The sequence below is a fragment of the Lithobates pipiens genome, unplaced genomic scaffold, assembly GCF_037356315.1.
Source record: "Lithobates pipiens isolate NorthernLeopardFrog02 unplaced genomic scaffold, aLitPip1_a1.2 Scaffold_13, whole genome shotgun sequence".
Classification (NCBI taxonomy): Eukaryota; Metazoa; Chordata; class Amphibia; order Anura; family Ranidae; genus Lithobates; species Lithobates pipiens.
The window spans coordinates 272,220,008-272,234,176 of record NW_027507718.1 but is presented as its reverse complement, the minus strand read 5'-3'; the positions used below and the strand labels follow the sequence as shown (position 1 = coordinate 272,234,176).

General features: G+C 43.3%; 1 protein-coding gene across 4 annotated transcripts in view; it reads left to right on the top strand.

Moving 5' to 3' along the window:
- Positions 1–14,169, top strand: part of PPP3CA (protein phosphatase 3 catalytic subunit alpha) — a 364,984-nt gene that overhangs the window by 173,136 nt on the left and 177,679 nt on the right. For all 4 annotated transcript variants that reach the window (XM_077476624.1, XM_077476627.1, XM_077476625.1 and 1 more), the window contains exon 2: positions 13,287–13,487. In XM_077476624.1, coding sequence (XP_077332750.1) covers positions 13,287–13,487 — 201 coding nt within the window. The remainder of the gene's footprint in view (positions 1–13,286; positions 13,488–14,169) is intronic.

Here is a 14,169-nt window from a genome sequence, read left to right as displayed (position 1 = left end):
TCGGTTATAAAATGTTGTTTTCTCCTTCACTGACGGGCACTGATGAGCTGGCACTGATGGGCAATGATGATGCACTGATTGGCAGCACTGATGGGCACTGATAGGCAGCACTGATGGGCACTGACTGTTGGCTGTGATGGGCACTGATTGTTGGCTGTGATTGACAGATAGGCGGTACTGATTGGCACTGACAGGTGGCACTGATGAGCAGCACTGATACTGACAGGTTGTACTGCTGGGCACTGAGATGGGCACTAACTGGCACTGTGGTGGGCGCTGATTGGCACTTTGGGCACTGTGAGCTGTTTTTATGGGGAACTGACTGACAGCTTATGGGCACTTTTTTAAAAGCTGTTGTGGCACAAATGAGGGGGCTGTGCTTATAATCAATGTGCGGATTATCAGCACAGACGCCCCCTCTGACAGGGAGAGCTGCTGATCGGCTCTCCCTGTCAGTGCGAACCCGAAAAATGCTGTTTACCGGTACTTCCTGGTTCACGTGATGATTAGCTGCGATTGGTCACAGCTGATCACGTGGTAAGAAGCCTCTGACAGAGGCTTCTTATCACGATAGGAGATGTTGGGTGTCAGACTGACACGCTGCACTTGTGATCACTGCGCACTCCCACGTTATCCTGCTGGACGTCATATGACGCCCAGTCAGGATAACAGAAGCACTTTCCGGCCCTCATTCTGCATACGGCGGGTGGGAAGTGGTTAAAGTGATTTGTAAAGTCTTTTTTTTCTATAAAAATAAGAAACATGTTATACTTGGGGTTTTGCACAAAGCCCCCTGGATCCTCCTCTTCTCTGGTCCCTGGCTGGATCTCCTGGCCCCTCCCTTGCTATGGGGGCACCTGAGCTGAGCTGCAGATCAGTGTATCCATTCAAACACGGATATGCTGCTTGGCGCCCCCCCCCCCCCCCCCCCTTAACTCTCTTGTTTGGCTGAGCTTGATTTACAGCAGTGGGAGCCAATGGCGCTGCTGCTTTGTTTTAGCCAATCGCGAGACAGAGAGTCCCAGACAGCTGACGCACTTGTGGACATCACTGGACAGAGATGGGGCTGAGGTAAAGCTGAGGGGGGCTGCTGCACACAGAAGGATTTTTAGCTTAATGCATAGAATGCATTAAGATATTTAAAAAAAAAAAACACTTCTGCCGTTGCAATCCCTTTAATGCTGGAGAGGAAAGAGCTAGGTGATACTGGACATCCTCCAGCCAGGAAATGAGCCAGGCACCTGACTTGTTACAAATTCTAATGCAAACTGTGAGGAGCTCACAGAACTACAAAATATTTCAAAGGGTGGCAGAGGATCATAGGCATGGTAAATATTAGCAGTGGAAGTAAACCTGTTTCTTTGTCAGGAATGGGCAAAGTTACAAGTCCGCTTTGCCTCCTTTGAATGGAAGGCCATTTTCAGCTGTCGTTGTGTAAACCGACAGGTGATTTACAATTGTTTGTGCTTCCTGTTCTACCAAAGTTACATAAATAATATTTCTACCAGTGCATTTTCCGATGACTTTTTTCTAGAACTGCTCGCTATCTAGCTTTGATGAGATGAATATCCTTGAAGAAAATGAGCCCGGAAACTGACAGTTCACTAAAGATAACGATTATGGCGATAGGGGTTTCTTTTGGCAGGACAAATGAAACGGCCGAGTGTAACAGATACGGTATGGCTAAACAGATCATGGCAAATTTAACTGCTCAGCACAAATAAATCTGTTGTAAAGAGCAGTGGGGAATGGTAAATGGTTACCTCCTGGAGGACAGCAGATTAGTGAAATGACTAATTAAAGGTGACATGATCTTTGACAGTCCAATTAAAGCTAAGGTCACTGGTAAGCTCCGTTCTTATGTTGATATGACATCAACAAACACATCTCGATAAAGTGCGAGCGGGCATTTGAAGAGAGAATTAGAGGGATTAGCTTGGTGAACTAGGAGGTGATTTATCCGGATCTTTCTGCAGGTTCCATTATCATTGATGCTTTATGTTCATGACGTGCTTCCTAATTCTGGGAAATACATTTAAAATGAGCTTCTCTAAAAGTTTCCCTAAGCTTTCAATAACTTTTCTGTATTTATTCAGCCTGTAAAGGTTTAAAAAAGGTGCCTCCAACACATTTTACTTCTATGGCCCCGTTTACACATAGAGATTAGCTGCGGGCCCCTTTCAGGGTTGTCTTTTACTTGGTATGGGGATGCATGGGTGCTGCTACTTTTATAGGTTTCTTGCACACAGATGCCTAAAAAAATTTTAACAAAAAATTTCATTGTGGAATAACAAGTACAAAGGGTGCAAGTAAAGTAATGGGGCCCGAAGGGCCACAACAAACAATACAATAACAAAGGCAAATAAATTGCACAGAAAAAAAAAACATTTGTTCCCATAAGAGATGGTCAGTACAGCCTCCCAGGGAACCATGACAGTATGTGTAGCAGTGGGAGGCACGTGCAGATTAAAGATAAGAGTAACAGATAGAAGTCACAAACTTAACATTAAGGTCCTTAATGAAGAAAGAAAAGAACAATAAAATAGAGAAAAAATAAATAAAATGATGTCATGGAGTCAGTCATGATCCCAATGCAGTAGGGGCCCAATGGATAGAAGACAGATCTACAGTAAAGTAAGGGCACAGGGCAAAACTTTGGGTGGTTACTTTTTGAGACTTGCGATAGAGGGAGGCATCAGGGGCTATCAACTGTCAAGCTGTACCGGAGGATTCAGGTGGCCAAATGGATACATGGGAGCAAATATAGCAAGTTGGGCACAGAGAGAGGAGAATAGGGTGGAGGAGGGACAGGGATGGGGAAGAGGGAGGGTATGGGGGAAGGGAGAGGGAGGGTAGTGATGAAGGGGAAGGGGGGTGATGAAGAGGCGGGATGGAACTGACGCAGTTGTGGCAATTATTATTATACAGGATTTACAGTGCCTTGAAAAAGTAATCATACCCCTTGACACGTTCCACATTTTGTCATGTTACAAACAAAAAACATAAATGTATTTTATTGGGATTTTGCATGATAGACCAATACAAAATAGCACAATTTTTTTTACAAATAAATATTTGAAATGTGTGGTGTGCATTTTGTATTCAGCCCCCTTTACACGGATACCCCTAATTTAAAATCTAGTGCAACCAATTGCCTTGAGAAGTCACCTAATTAGTAAATAGCGTCCATCTGTGTGTAATTTAATCTCAGTATAAATACAGCTGTTCTGTGAAGCCCTCAGAGGTTTGTTAAAGAGCCTTAGTGAACAAACAGCACCATAAAGGCCAAGAAACACACCAGCCAGGTCAGGGATAAAGTTGTGGAGATGTTTAAAGCTGGGTTAGGCTTTGAATATCTCACGGAGCACTGTTCAATCCATCATCTGAAAATGGATAGAGTATGTCAAAACTCAAAACCTTCCAAGACATGGTCGTCCACCTAAACTGACAGGCCGGCCAAGAAGAGCATTAATCAGAGAAGCAGCCAAGAGGCCCATGGTAGCTCTGGAGGAGCTGCAGAAATTCACAGCACAGATGGGAGAATCTGTCCACAGGACAACTATTAGTTGTGCACTCCACAAATCTGGCCTTTATGGAAGAGTGGCAAGAAGAAAGCCATTGTTGAAAGAAAGCCCATAAGAAGTCCTGTTTGCAGTTTGGAAAAAGCCACATTGAGGACACAGCAAACACGCTGTAGGAGGTGCTCTGGATGAGACCAACATTTTAACTTTTTTTATCTAAAAGCAAAACTCTATATGTGGCGGAAAACTAACACTTCTCATCTACCTGAACACACCATCCCCATAGTGAAACATGGTGGTGGCAGCACCATGTGGTGGAGATGCGAAAGCTGGTCAGATTTGATGGGAAAAGAATGGAACCAAATACAGGGCAATTGTAGATGAAAACCTGTTAGACCCCATACACACTATTAGATTTTCTGCAGTTTTGTGTTTTCAGATTTCTCAAAACCATGTAGTGCAAGGACCTGCCTGATTGCATACAAATTTAAACTCTTAAGGTTTAACCTCATATTATATGGTTTTGGTAAATCTGAAGACAGAAATCTGCAGAAAATCGAATAGTGTATATGGGGACTTAAAGTCTGCAAAAGACTTGAGACTGGAGTGGAGGTTCACCTTCCAGCAGGACAACGAACCTAAACATACACCCAGAGCTACAATAGAATGGTTTAGATCAAAGCATATTCATGTGTTAGACTGGCCCAGTCAAAGTCCAGACCTAAATCCAAATGAAAATTTGTGGCAGGACTTAAGAATTGTGGTTCAGACACCCCCCCCATCCAATCTGACCGAGCTTGAGCTATTTTGCAAAAAAGAATGGGCAAAAAAATGTCACTCTAGAGGTGCAAAGCTGGTAGAGACATCCCCAAAAGGCTTGCAGGTGCAATTGCAGAGAAAGGTGGTTCTACAAAGTATTGACTCAAGGGGGCTGAATACAGATGCACAACACACTTTTCACATATTTATCTGTAACAAATTTTAAAAACCATTTATCATTTTCCTTCCACTTCCCAATTATGTGCAACTTTGTGTTGGTCTATCACAAAAAATCCCAATAAAATAAATTTAAGTTTTTGGATGTAACATGACAAAATGGGGAAAACTTCAAGGGGTATGAATACTTTTTCAAATCACTGTATATACTGTAGTGCCAAGTTTGTGCAGCACTTAACAAAATGAAGGCAGGCATTACATTTACGTTACAATTTAGTACAAGAGGAATCGGGGTCCTGCTATGGGTCCGAAGGGAGGAAGAGGCGGCACCATAGAGAGGGGCCACCCCGTTCTGAGGATTCACCCTTCCCTCCACTTCCACATCAAAGGTGAAAAGGCTTGAGGTGTTGGAGAGGAAATGGGTGTTAAAACTAAAGCTTCCAAGATCAAAGCTTATTCAGGTAGCCTTACCTTATTGAGTATTATGGAAGGTCTCACATCAGTTTAATATTCTGGAGAAGTTTGGAAATAGCTCCAACATGACCAGGTGTGTGTGCAATTGGAAGGATTATCCTGAGACATTGCTACCAGTTCCTCCATACCTGCTCTTAACACCACATTTTTAGGCTTTTTTTTTTTTTAACTGATCTAAATGTTTGTTTTTAACTGGCCCATATACATAGACGCATAAACTTGCACTGTGTATAGATCAGTAAAAAAAACCCTGTAATTTAACCACTTGCTTACTGGGCACTTAAACCCCCCTCCTGCCCAGACCAATTTTCAGCTTTCAGCTCTGATGCACTTTGAATGACAATTGTGCGGCCATATAACACTGCACCCAAATGACATTTTTATCATTTTTTTCCCACAAATAGAGCTTTCTTTTGGTGGTATTTAATTAAAGCTGGGAGTTTTATTTTTTGTTAAACAAAAAAAGATGCAAAATAAAAAAAATATAAAAAATCGAATTAAACATGATTTTTTATATTTTTTTTATTTTGCATCTTTTTTTGTTTGTTTAACAAAAAATAAAACTCCCAGCTTTGTTATAAAATTTTGCAAACAGGTAATTTTTCTCCTTCATTGAAATACGCTGATGAGGCGGCACTGAAAGGCACAGTTAAGGTGGCACTGATAGGCACAGTTAAGGCGGCACCGATGGGCACAGATAAGGCGGCACTGACGGGCAAAGATGGGCACAGATATGATGGCACGGATGGGTGGCACGGCTGGGTGGCATGGATGGGCACTGATAGGTACCACTGATAAATGGGACTGCTGGGCACTGATGGGCGGCACTGATGGGCACTGGTAGATGACACTGATGGGCACGGATATGTGGCATATGAGGTGCAGCACTGTTGAGGCAGATTGTGGGCGCTGATGGGTGGCACTATGGGCACTAATGGGTGGCACTGATGGGTGGCACGTTTCCTATAATTAGGTGGCACTGGCAGGGGGCAGGTGGGCACTGATGATCTGGCCGTGATCGGGACTGAAGTCCCTCTCACGGCCGCCGGTGATCAGCTTTTTTTTTCCTCCTTGCGTTGTCAGCACGAGGAGGAAAAATAGCCGATTACCGGCTCTGTTGTGATCACATGATCAGCTGTCATTGGCTGACAGCTGAGCACGTGGTAAGGGGTCGGGATCGACCCCTTGCTCCGATCTGTGATCAAGCGAGTCTCATAGACTCGCTGATCACAGAGCTTGCCGCGCACGCCCAGGCCACTCGTACACGGGACGACCTCAATAGACATAGTCCCGGCAAAGCAGGTCCGCGCTGTAGCCGTCATTCGGCTATAGCGCAGATCTCAAGCGGTTAAATAGGGAAGCTGCAGTACAGAAAGATCAGGTCCCCTCCCCTGCCAGGCAGGGCTGTGTGCTAGAGCTGTGTAAATTTCAGGATTAGATGAACAGAAATATCATTTCTTAACCACTTAAGGACCGCCGTATTGCCATTGTACGTCAGCACAATGGCACAGGCAGGCACAATCACGTACATCTACGTGATTGCCTTCCAGCGGGTGGGGGGTCCGATCGGACCCCCTCCCGCTGTTTACGGCGGTCCGATTCGGTCCAGGAGCGCTCCGTGATGAGGGGATGGCCGTTGGTTTTCGGCCACCCCCTCTGGATCGCTCCTGGCCAATGAGAAGCTTCCTCCCCTGTGTTTTGTATACACAGGAAGGAGGACGTGATGTCATTCTCCTCGGGGCGGTCTTTTTGACCGGACTACGAGGAGAAGAGTAAAAGTAATTGTGCACCAACACTACACTGACATGTAGGTACACACAGGCACACAAACCCCCCCCCCGATCCCCCCCCCCGCCCCCCCCTCCCCCCCCAGTCACAGTGTCACTGATTGCATTGATCATTTCTTTACTGATCAATGCATTCAGTGTCAGTTGTGACAGTAAAAACTGTCAGGACAGTTAGTGTTAGGTCCAGGGTAGCCCCCTATCACCCCCCAATAAAGATTTAACCCCCTGATTGCCCCTAGAGTTAACCCTTTCACCCCCTTTTGCCAGTGTCACTAAGCGATCATTTTTCTGATCGCTGCATGTGTCGCTAGGTAGCTAGTTATTTTTTTAGGTTCACCGCCAGGTTTTTATATCGCTAGGTACCCCGATATACTACCCAATAATGGTTTTAACCCCCTGATTGCCGCTAGTTAACCCTTTCACCCCCTTTTGCCAGTGTCACTAAGCGATCGTTTTTCTGATCGCTGCATCAGTGTCGCTACAGTCGCTAGGTAGCTAGTTATTTTTTTAGGTTCACCGCCAGGTTTTTATAGCGCTAGGTACCCCGATATACTACCCAATAATGGTTTTAACCCCCTGATTTCCGCTAGTTAACCCTTTCACCCCCTTTTGCCAGTGTCACTAAGCGATAATTTTTCTGAACGCTGCATCAGTGTCGCTAGTGTCGCTAGGTAGCTAGTTATTTTTTTAGGTTCACCGCCAGGTTTTTATAGCGCTAGGTACCCCGATATACTACCCAATAATGGTTTTAACCCCCTGATTGCTGCTAGTTAACCCTTTCACCCCCTTTCACCAGCGATCACAGTATAAGTGTCACTGGTGACGCTGGTTAGCCAGTTAGTTATTTAGGTTCCCCGTCAGGTTTTTATATAGCGCCAGGGACCCCCATATACTACCTAATAAAAATTTGAACCCCCTGATTGCCCCTAGTTAACCCTTTCACCACTGATCACCGTATAAGTGTTACGGGTGACTCTGGTTAGTTTGTTTTTTATAGCATTTTATATTCAAATCCGGAAGGCAGTGCTTGGTTTTCGGGGTCCCGTACGTGGCTAGGCTCCCAAAAAGTCCCCCACATGTGGTATTCCCGTACTCGGGAGAAGCAGCAGAATTTATTTTGGGGTGTAATTTGACTTCTGCCCATAGCATGTGTGAGCAATATATCATTTAGTGACAACTTTGTGCAAAAAAAAAAAAAGTTTGTAATATTCCCGCAACTTTTGGCAAAATATAAAATATTCCATGGACTCAACATGCCTCTCAGTAAATAGCTTGGGGTGTCTACTTTCCAAAATGGGGTCATTTGGGGGGGTTTTGTGCTATTTTGGCATTTTATGGCCTTCGAAACTGTGATAGGTAGTGAGGAGTTAAATCAAAAATTTGCACCCTTAGAAGGTGGTGATTGGTTTTCGGGGTGCCGTGCGCGACTAGACTCCCAAAAAGTCCCACACATGTGGTATCCCCGTACTCGGGAGAAGCAGCAGAATGTATTTTGGGGTGTCATTTCACATATAACCATGGCATGTGTGAGCAATATATCATTTTTTTTTGTCATTATTCAATCCCTTAGGACAAAAAAAATAAATATTCAATGGGCTCAACATACCCATCAGCAATTTCCTTGGGGTGTCTACTTTCCAAAATGGGGTCATTTGGGGGGGATTTGTACTGCCCTGCCATTTTAGCACCTCAAGAAATGAGATCGGCAGTCATAAATTAAAAGCTGTGTAAATTCCAGAAAATGTACTCTAGTTTGTAGACGCTATAACTTTTGCGCAAACCAAAAAATATACGCTTATTGACATTTTTTTTACTAAAGACATGTGGCTGAATAAATTTTGCACTCAATGTATGACTAAAATTTAGTTTATTCGATTTTTCTTATAACAAAAAGAAGAAAATATCTTTTTTTTTCAAAATTTTCGCTCTTTTTCCATTTATATCGCAAAAAAAAAAAATCGCAGAGGCAATCAAATACCATCAAAAGAAAGCTCTATTTGTGGGAAGAAAAGGACGCAAATTTCGTTTGGGTGCAATATTGCATGACCGCGCAATTACCAGTTAAAGCAGCGCAGTGCGAAATTGCAAAAAGACCTCTGGTCCTTAAGGTGTTTATTGGTCCGGAGCTGAAGTGGTTAAGTTAAAACCGTTTTCATCTTTAAATCTAAATGTGGTAGTGTACTAGTGTCTCTAATATGTCACACTATCATTTTTTTTTCTTTTCTCCCAAAAGTATTTTATTAAGATTTTCACAAAGTGTGTAATGACTTACAGAAAGAAAGGGGGGCACAGAAATTATTTGTCATGCGTTTTTTAGCGTGAAACGTAAACATGTAATATACGTGCAATATTTGCATGTAGCAATGTCTTTTACCTCTTTTGGTCTAATGAGGACCTCCAAGGCCAAAGATAGCTGACATCCTTCAATATGTGGTGGCTTGGCACTCCAGATACTTCTCAAGCTGTGTTTTTGATAATTGTCCAATGTTTTAAAATGTTGCCAGCAGGACCATGTTGATCTATAGTTATCAGGGGTGTCTCTCGCTTGGTGGAGAAGTTCTTCCATATCAGCGATTCTTTGTATACGGTTGAACCATTCTGCTATGGTCGGGGGGTTCAGGGAGTGCCAGTGCGTCGGAGCACAGAGTTTGGCTGGGGAGAAATCTAGTGGGAGGGTAGAGATCTGGCATGTGACTCTATGGACCTCTTTCAAAAGGGTTGGATCGGGGCAATCCTACCATATATGGAGTGGTGAACCCAGCTCCTCCTTACAACGCTAACAGTGGAGGGATACCTTAGGGGAAAATTTGTGTAGTCTTAGAGGTGTTCTATACCATCTGGAGAAAATTGTGTAGCTGTTTTCTTGGGCTAGAACGTTTATTGAGCCTTTGTGGATATATGTGTATATTTTTCCCATTCCTCTTCTGAGAGATTTGTGGATAGATATTGTTCCCATTTGCAAATTGCCAAATCGATTTGGGGTCGTAGTCCGCAAATAACATTGAATAAATGTTTGAGATCAGATGTCTTTATCGGTATAGTCTGTAGTGTGTATATATATATATAGGATCCTAGGAAGGATATTCATCCTCATGCTATAATGTTTTATATGTGAAAGGGTTACTATAATGCATTAGTGAGTTACAAAAAAAATAAAAATGTGAAATAGCGGTCACCATTTAGGCCTCTTTCACACGGACGATCCGTTCAGGTCCGCCTGTCAGTTTTTCAGGCAGACCTGAATGGATGCTCCATAGAGGTCTATGGAGCGTCGGATGTCAGCGGTGACAAGTCCGCTGACATCCGACCCGCTCCGATCCGAAAAAGTGTGACGGAGGAAAAGGCTATTTTTCCATCCGTCATTGGATCGGGTGACGACGGACAGATCTCCCATAGGGGAGAGCGGCGCTGTGACAGGTCCATCCCTGCGCAATGTGCAGAGATGGACCTGTCATCTCCCTGCTCAGCGGAGATCGCTCCGGCGATCCCCGCTGAGCAAGCGGATATCCATGGGGCGGATCAGCACTGATCCGCCCCGTGTGAAAGGACCCTTACTTGGTCATTCATTTGATTTAATATATGTAGGCTCTCTCCCTCTATATGGTTGTGAAAAACTGCTTTCAGCAACAACCATGAACAATGGGCAGTACAGTGGCTAAGTGGGTAGATTTGATTTAAATCAAGTGTATTTAAATCCCGATTTAAATCACTAGTAAAAAGGCTTGATTTAAATCAACGTTTTTAAAAAGCAACTACTATTTCTGTCCTGTAGCAGCTCCTCCACTGACCTGCTGTTGACTCACTGACGGTCCCATTCACTTTAATGGGATGGCTGGTGATGTGGCAGGGACAAGGTGAGGGACGTGGCGGCAGCAGGTGAGTGGAATCCTGCTAACGGGCACTACCATGATGTATCTGAAATGACAGGTGCTCTTTAAATGTAAAGACTTATTCTTGCTGGCAGTTACAATCTTTAATATTTACAAACATAACTGAGGTTTCCTATTTAGAATAATAAGCTTTCAGGTTAGTAAAACAGCGATATCAGAACCAATTCAGTCATACAGTTTGTAGTGTATGTAGATTTGGAAAACAGTGGGATAAAGAAATATTCCTGAAGATTTAGCTCATGGTTAATGTGAAATTGTGTGAATGCATCAATGCAGTGCATGTTATCTTAGCTTGCAGAACTTGGATTAATTTAATGAGTTTACCAAAAATGTAAATATTGCAGAATATACAGCCTCATACTACATAACTAGGCTCCATTTCATGCTGAATAAACTAAATTATTAATGTAGCTTGAATAGAAAACTATCTTTAGATAGATTTTTACTCCAAAAGCATTTGATTAAAATAAATTTGATAAAAAAAAAAAAAACATTGAATTAAAAATCATTGCTTTATATCCAACCTGGTAGCACTTCTGCCTAGTAGTACTAGGGTCACCGGTTTGAATCCCATCCACTACGCGCCTGCCTGGAGTTTGCATGTTCTCCCTGTTGGGTTTCCTCTGGATACTCCAGTTTACTCCCACACTCCAAAGACATGCTGTTGGGTTAATTGGCTCCTGTCTAAATTGCCCCTAGTATATGTATGAATCTGAGTTAGGGACCTTAGATTGTAAGCTCGTTGAGGACAGAGACTGATGTGAATATGTAATATATATGTGCTGTGTAAATTGATGACGCTATAGAAGTACCTGTGTAAAAAAAAAAAAAAAAAAAAAAAAAAAAAAAAAAAATGATGAGATTGTTCCCGGCAAGAAAGGTCATCTGGGGTTACACTGTTGTAGTGAATCTAAGCAGACTAACTTGCACAGAGAGAAAGAAACCAAAGCAATTGTGTTTCGTTGCTTAGGGTATAGATCTCAGAGGAAATACCCTAAGCTACTCTACTAACTGGTGATTATTTAAACATAAGGTTAGGGGATGTAGAGACCCATTTTAACACTAAAACTTAAAATAAACTCTTTAATTCATTAATGTAGCATAACTTTAAACTAAGCTCTAAGGCCCCTTTCACACATGCGGACAGTGTGTCCGTATTTCATCCATCCGTTTGCGGATGAAATACAGACATACATGCATCCCTATGGGATAGCGGGTGTCTGCGGATGCATATTCACAGACACCCGCTATTGTCCGATTCTGCAGATGGAGGAAAATCCTATTTTTCTATCCGTCTGCAGATCGGATGAACACGGACAGACGGTCCGTGCTCATCCGATCCCCATAGAGGAGAGTGGAGAGCTGACAGGGCGGTCTCCGCACAGTGTGCGGAGACCGCCCTGTCCGCCACAGGCTCAGCGGGGACAATGGAGCGATCCCCGCTGAGCGAGCGGATCATCACGGGGCGGATCATTACTGACCCCGTGTGAAAGGGGCCTAACACTGAGGCTGGCCATACGCATTCCTGCTGAATCAGCAGAAACTTGAGCGGTAAGTGGTCCTATTAACATCACCCAGCTTGACAAAATTGGATTTTAAAATCAACAGAGCCCAGTGGAAGAATATGACCCAAACACAGACTGCATCCTATCGGATGCATTTAGGACCAGGTCACACCAGAACATGGTGTGGAAAACCTGCATTCCGTGCACTTTTCCCATACTGCGTTCACAACGCAATGAAGTTGCGATCTACATCAGGTGTCAGCGGTTACTTAATGCCACCCTAAATGCAGGTCACAAACTCAGTGCGTTTGCTTTCACTGGATCGCCTGGTACAGTAGTACCATGCGATCTGGTTACCATGCATTTTTTAAAGTAGTGCATGCACTACTTTTGGTGCGGTCTGTCGATGTTAGCCCATTCAAATTGAGATAAAAACGCACTGCACCTGGATTTCATGTGAATCGCACAGTTCGTTCCTGTGCGATTCATGGTGTGAACTGGCCCCTACTGTTCAGGTATACAGGAAGCCACGAACAGCAGTGGCCATTACGCCTTCCATGCTGTTGGCATGGATGGGGAAATCAATTGACTACTCATGAGGGCTGAACAAGGGCGAAGAAGTGGTGTATGGCTAGCTTTCATTATGCCTTGTTATGTATACTGGCCTCGTCCTGTGCCAGGGGTACCATGCTGAACCTTTTACAGCTCTGTGCTGTAAGATTCTGGCATTGACAATGATGACTCCTGATCCTATTACAGGTGGTGTAGAGCTGGCACATTAGATGTCAAAAGAAGTGCTTTGATCAGAATAGTTATTAATACTGGTGTACAGTGTGCTTTCATTGAACTGCAGCTTCTCAGCAGTTGCCAGGATCTACCAGTTTGAAAACCTGCTGATTTATACTTGTCACATCAGAACAAAGCCAAAGCTGATGAACTTCCTAGTTTACAAGAAATATTTTAGGTGACCTGAGCTTTGAACAACTCCCAGTTTGCACGGAACACTGTTTATTCTGTAAACCTAGAATGGGAGAAGCGTTCTAAGACAGAGTAAAGGTTGACTGAAGTATGAGACTTGTTGGCCAGATTAGGGAGTATGTGAATGGCATGAGTCTATATTTCTCTGATATTTATTAATGTCATTAATATTTGCCCCTTTTTTTTTCTTTTTAGCTGTACCATTCCCACCAAATCATAGGCTTACAGCAAAAGAAATATTTGACAATGATGGCAAACCTCGGGTAGACATCTTAAAAGGCCACTTAATGAAAGAGGGAAGACTGGAAGAAAGCGTGGCTCTTCGAATAATAACAGAAGGAGCTTCAATTCTCCGCATGGAAAAAAACTTACTGGATATTGATGCTCCAGTGACAGGTGAGTGACCGTTTAAAGCACATTCTAAGGGCACAAAAGTGTTAATTATGTATAATGCAAAAGTAAAGTTCAGTAAACATTTTAAAACTGGCCATACAATGAGCAAATCTCAGCCAGTTACTAGACATTTGTGGCCTTGAGAGGCCTGCCAAGCTTTAGCAATAAAACCAAAGGTGCAGGAGGACTGAATGCGGTATCGCCATAAACTTCAATGCATTTTTTCTTTTTAGGAATGACCGAAGCCACAAATAAAATGATGTATTAATGGGGAAGATTTACTGAACCTGGAGCACTCAGAATCTGGTGCAGCTGTGCGTGGTGACCAATCAGCTTCTAACATCAGCTTGTTCAATTAAGCTTTGGCAATAATACCTGTAAGCTGATTGGTTTCTCTGCAGAGTTGCGGCAGATTTTGCACTGTCCAGCCTTGGTAAATAACCCAAAAGCTGCTCTCCTGTGATCGAGTGGAAAGTATAGAGGTGTACAGTATATGTAATCTTCGTCAGCGCCAATGGTCTTGCTGGCCTCCGGACAATTGATATGCTTATGGACTACAAAACAACAAGAGACGGTACATCGGCCTAGCACATTACCAGCATACATTTTATTTAAGAACAAAAACAACAAGTGTTATACTCACAAATGTGCGGCATGTATATGCATATCATAGCAAGTGAGAACA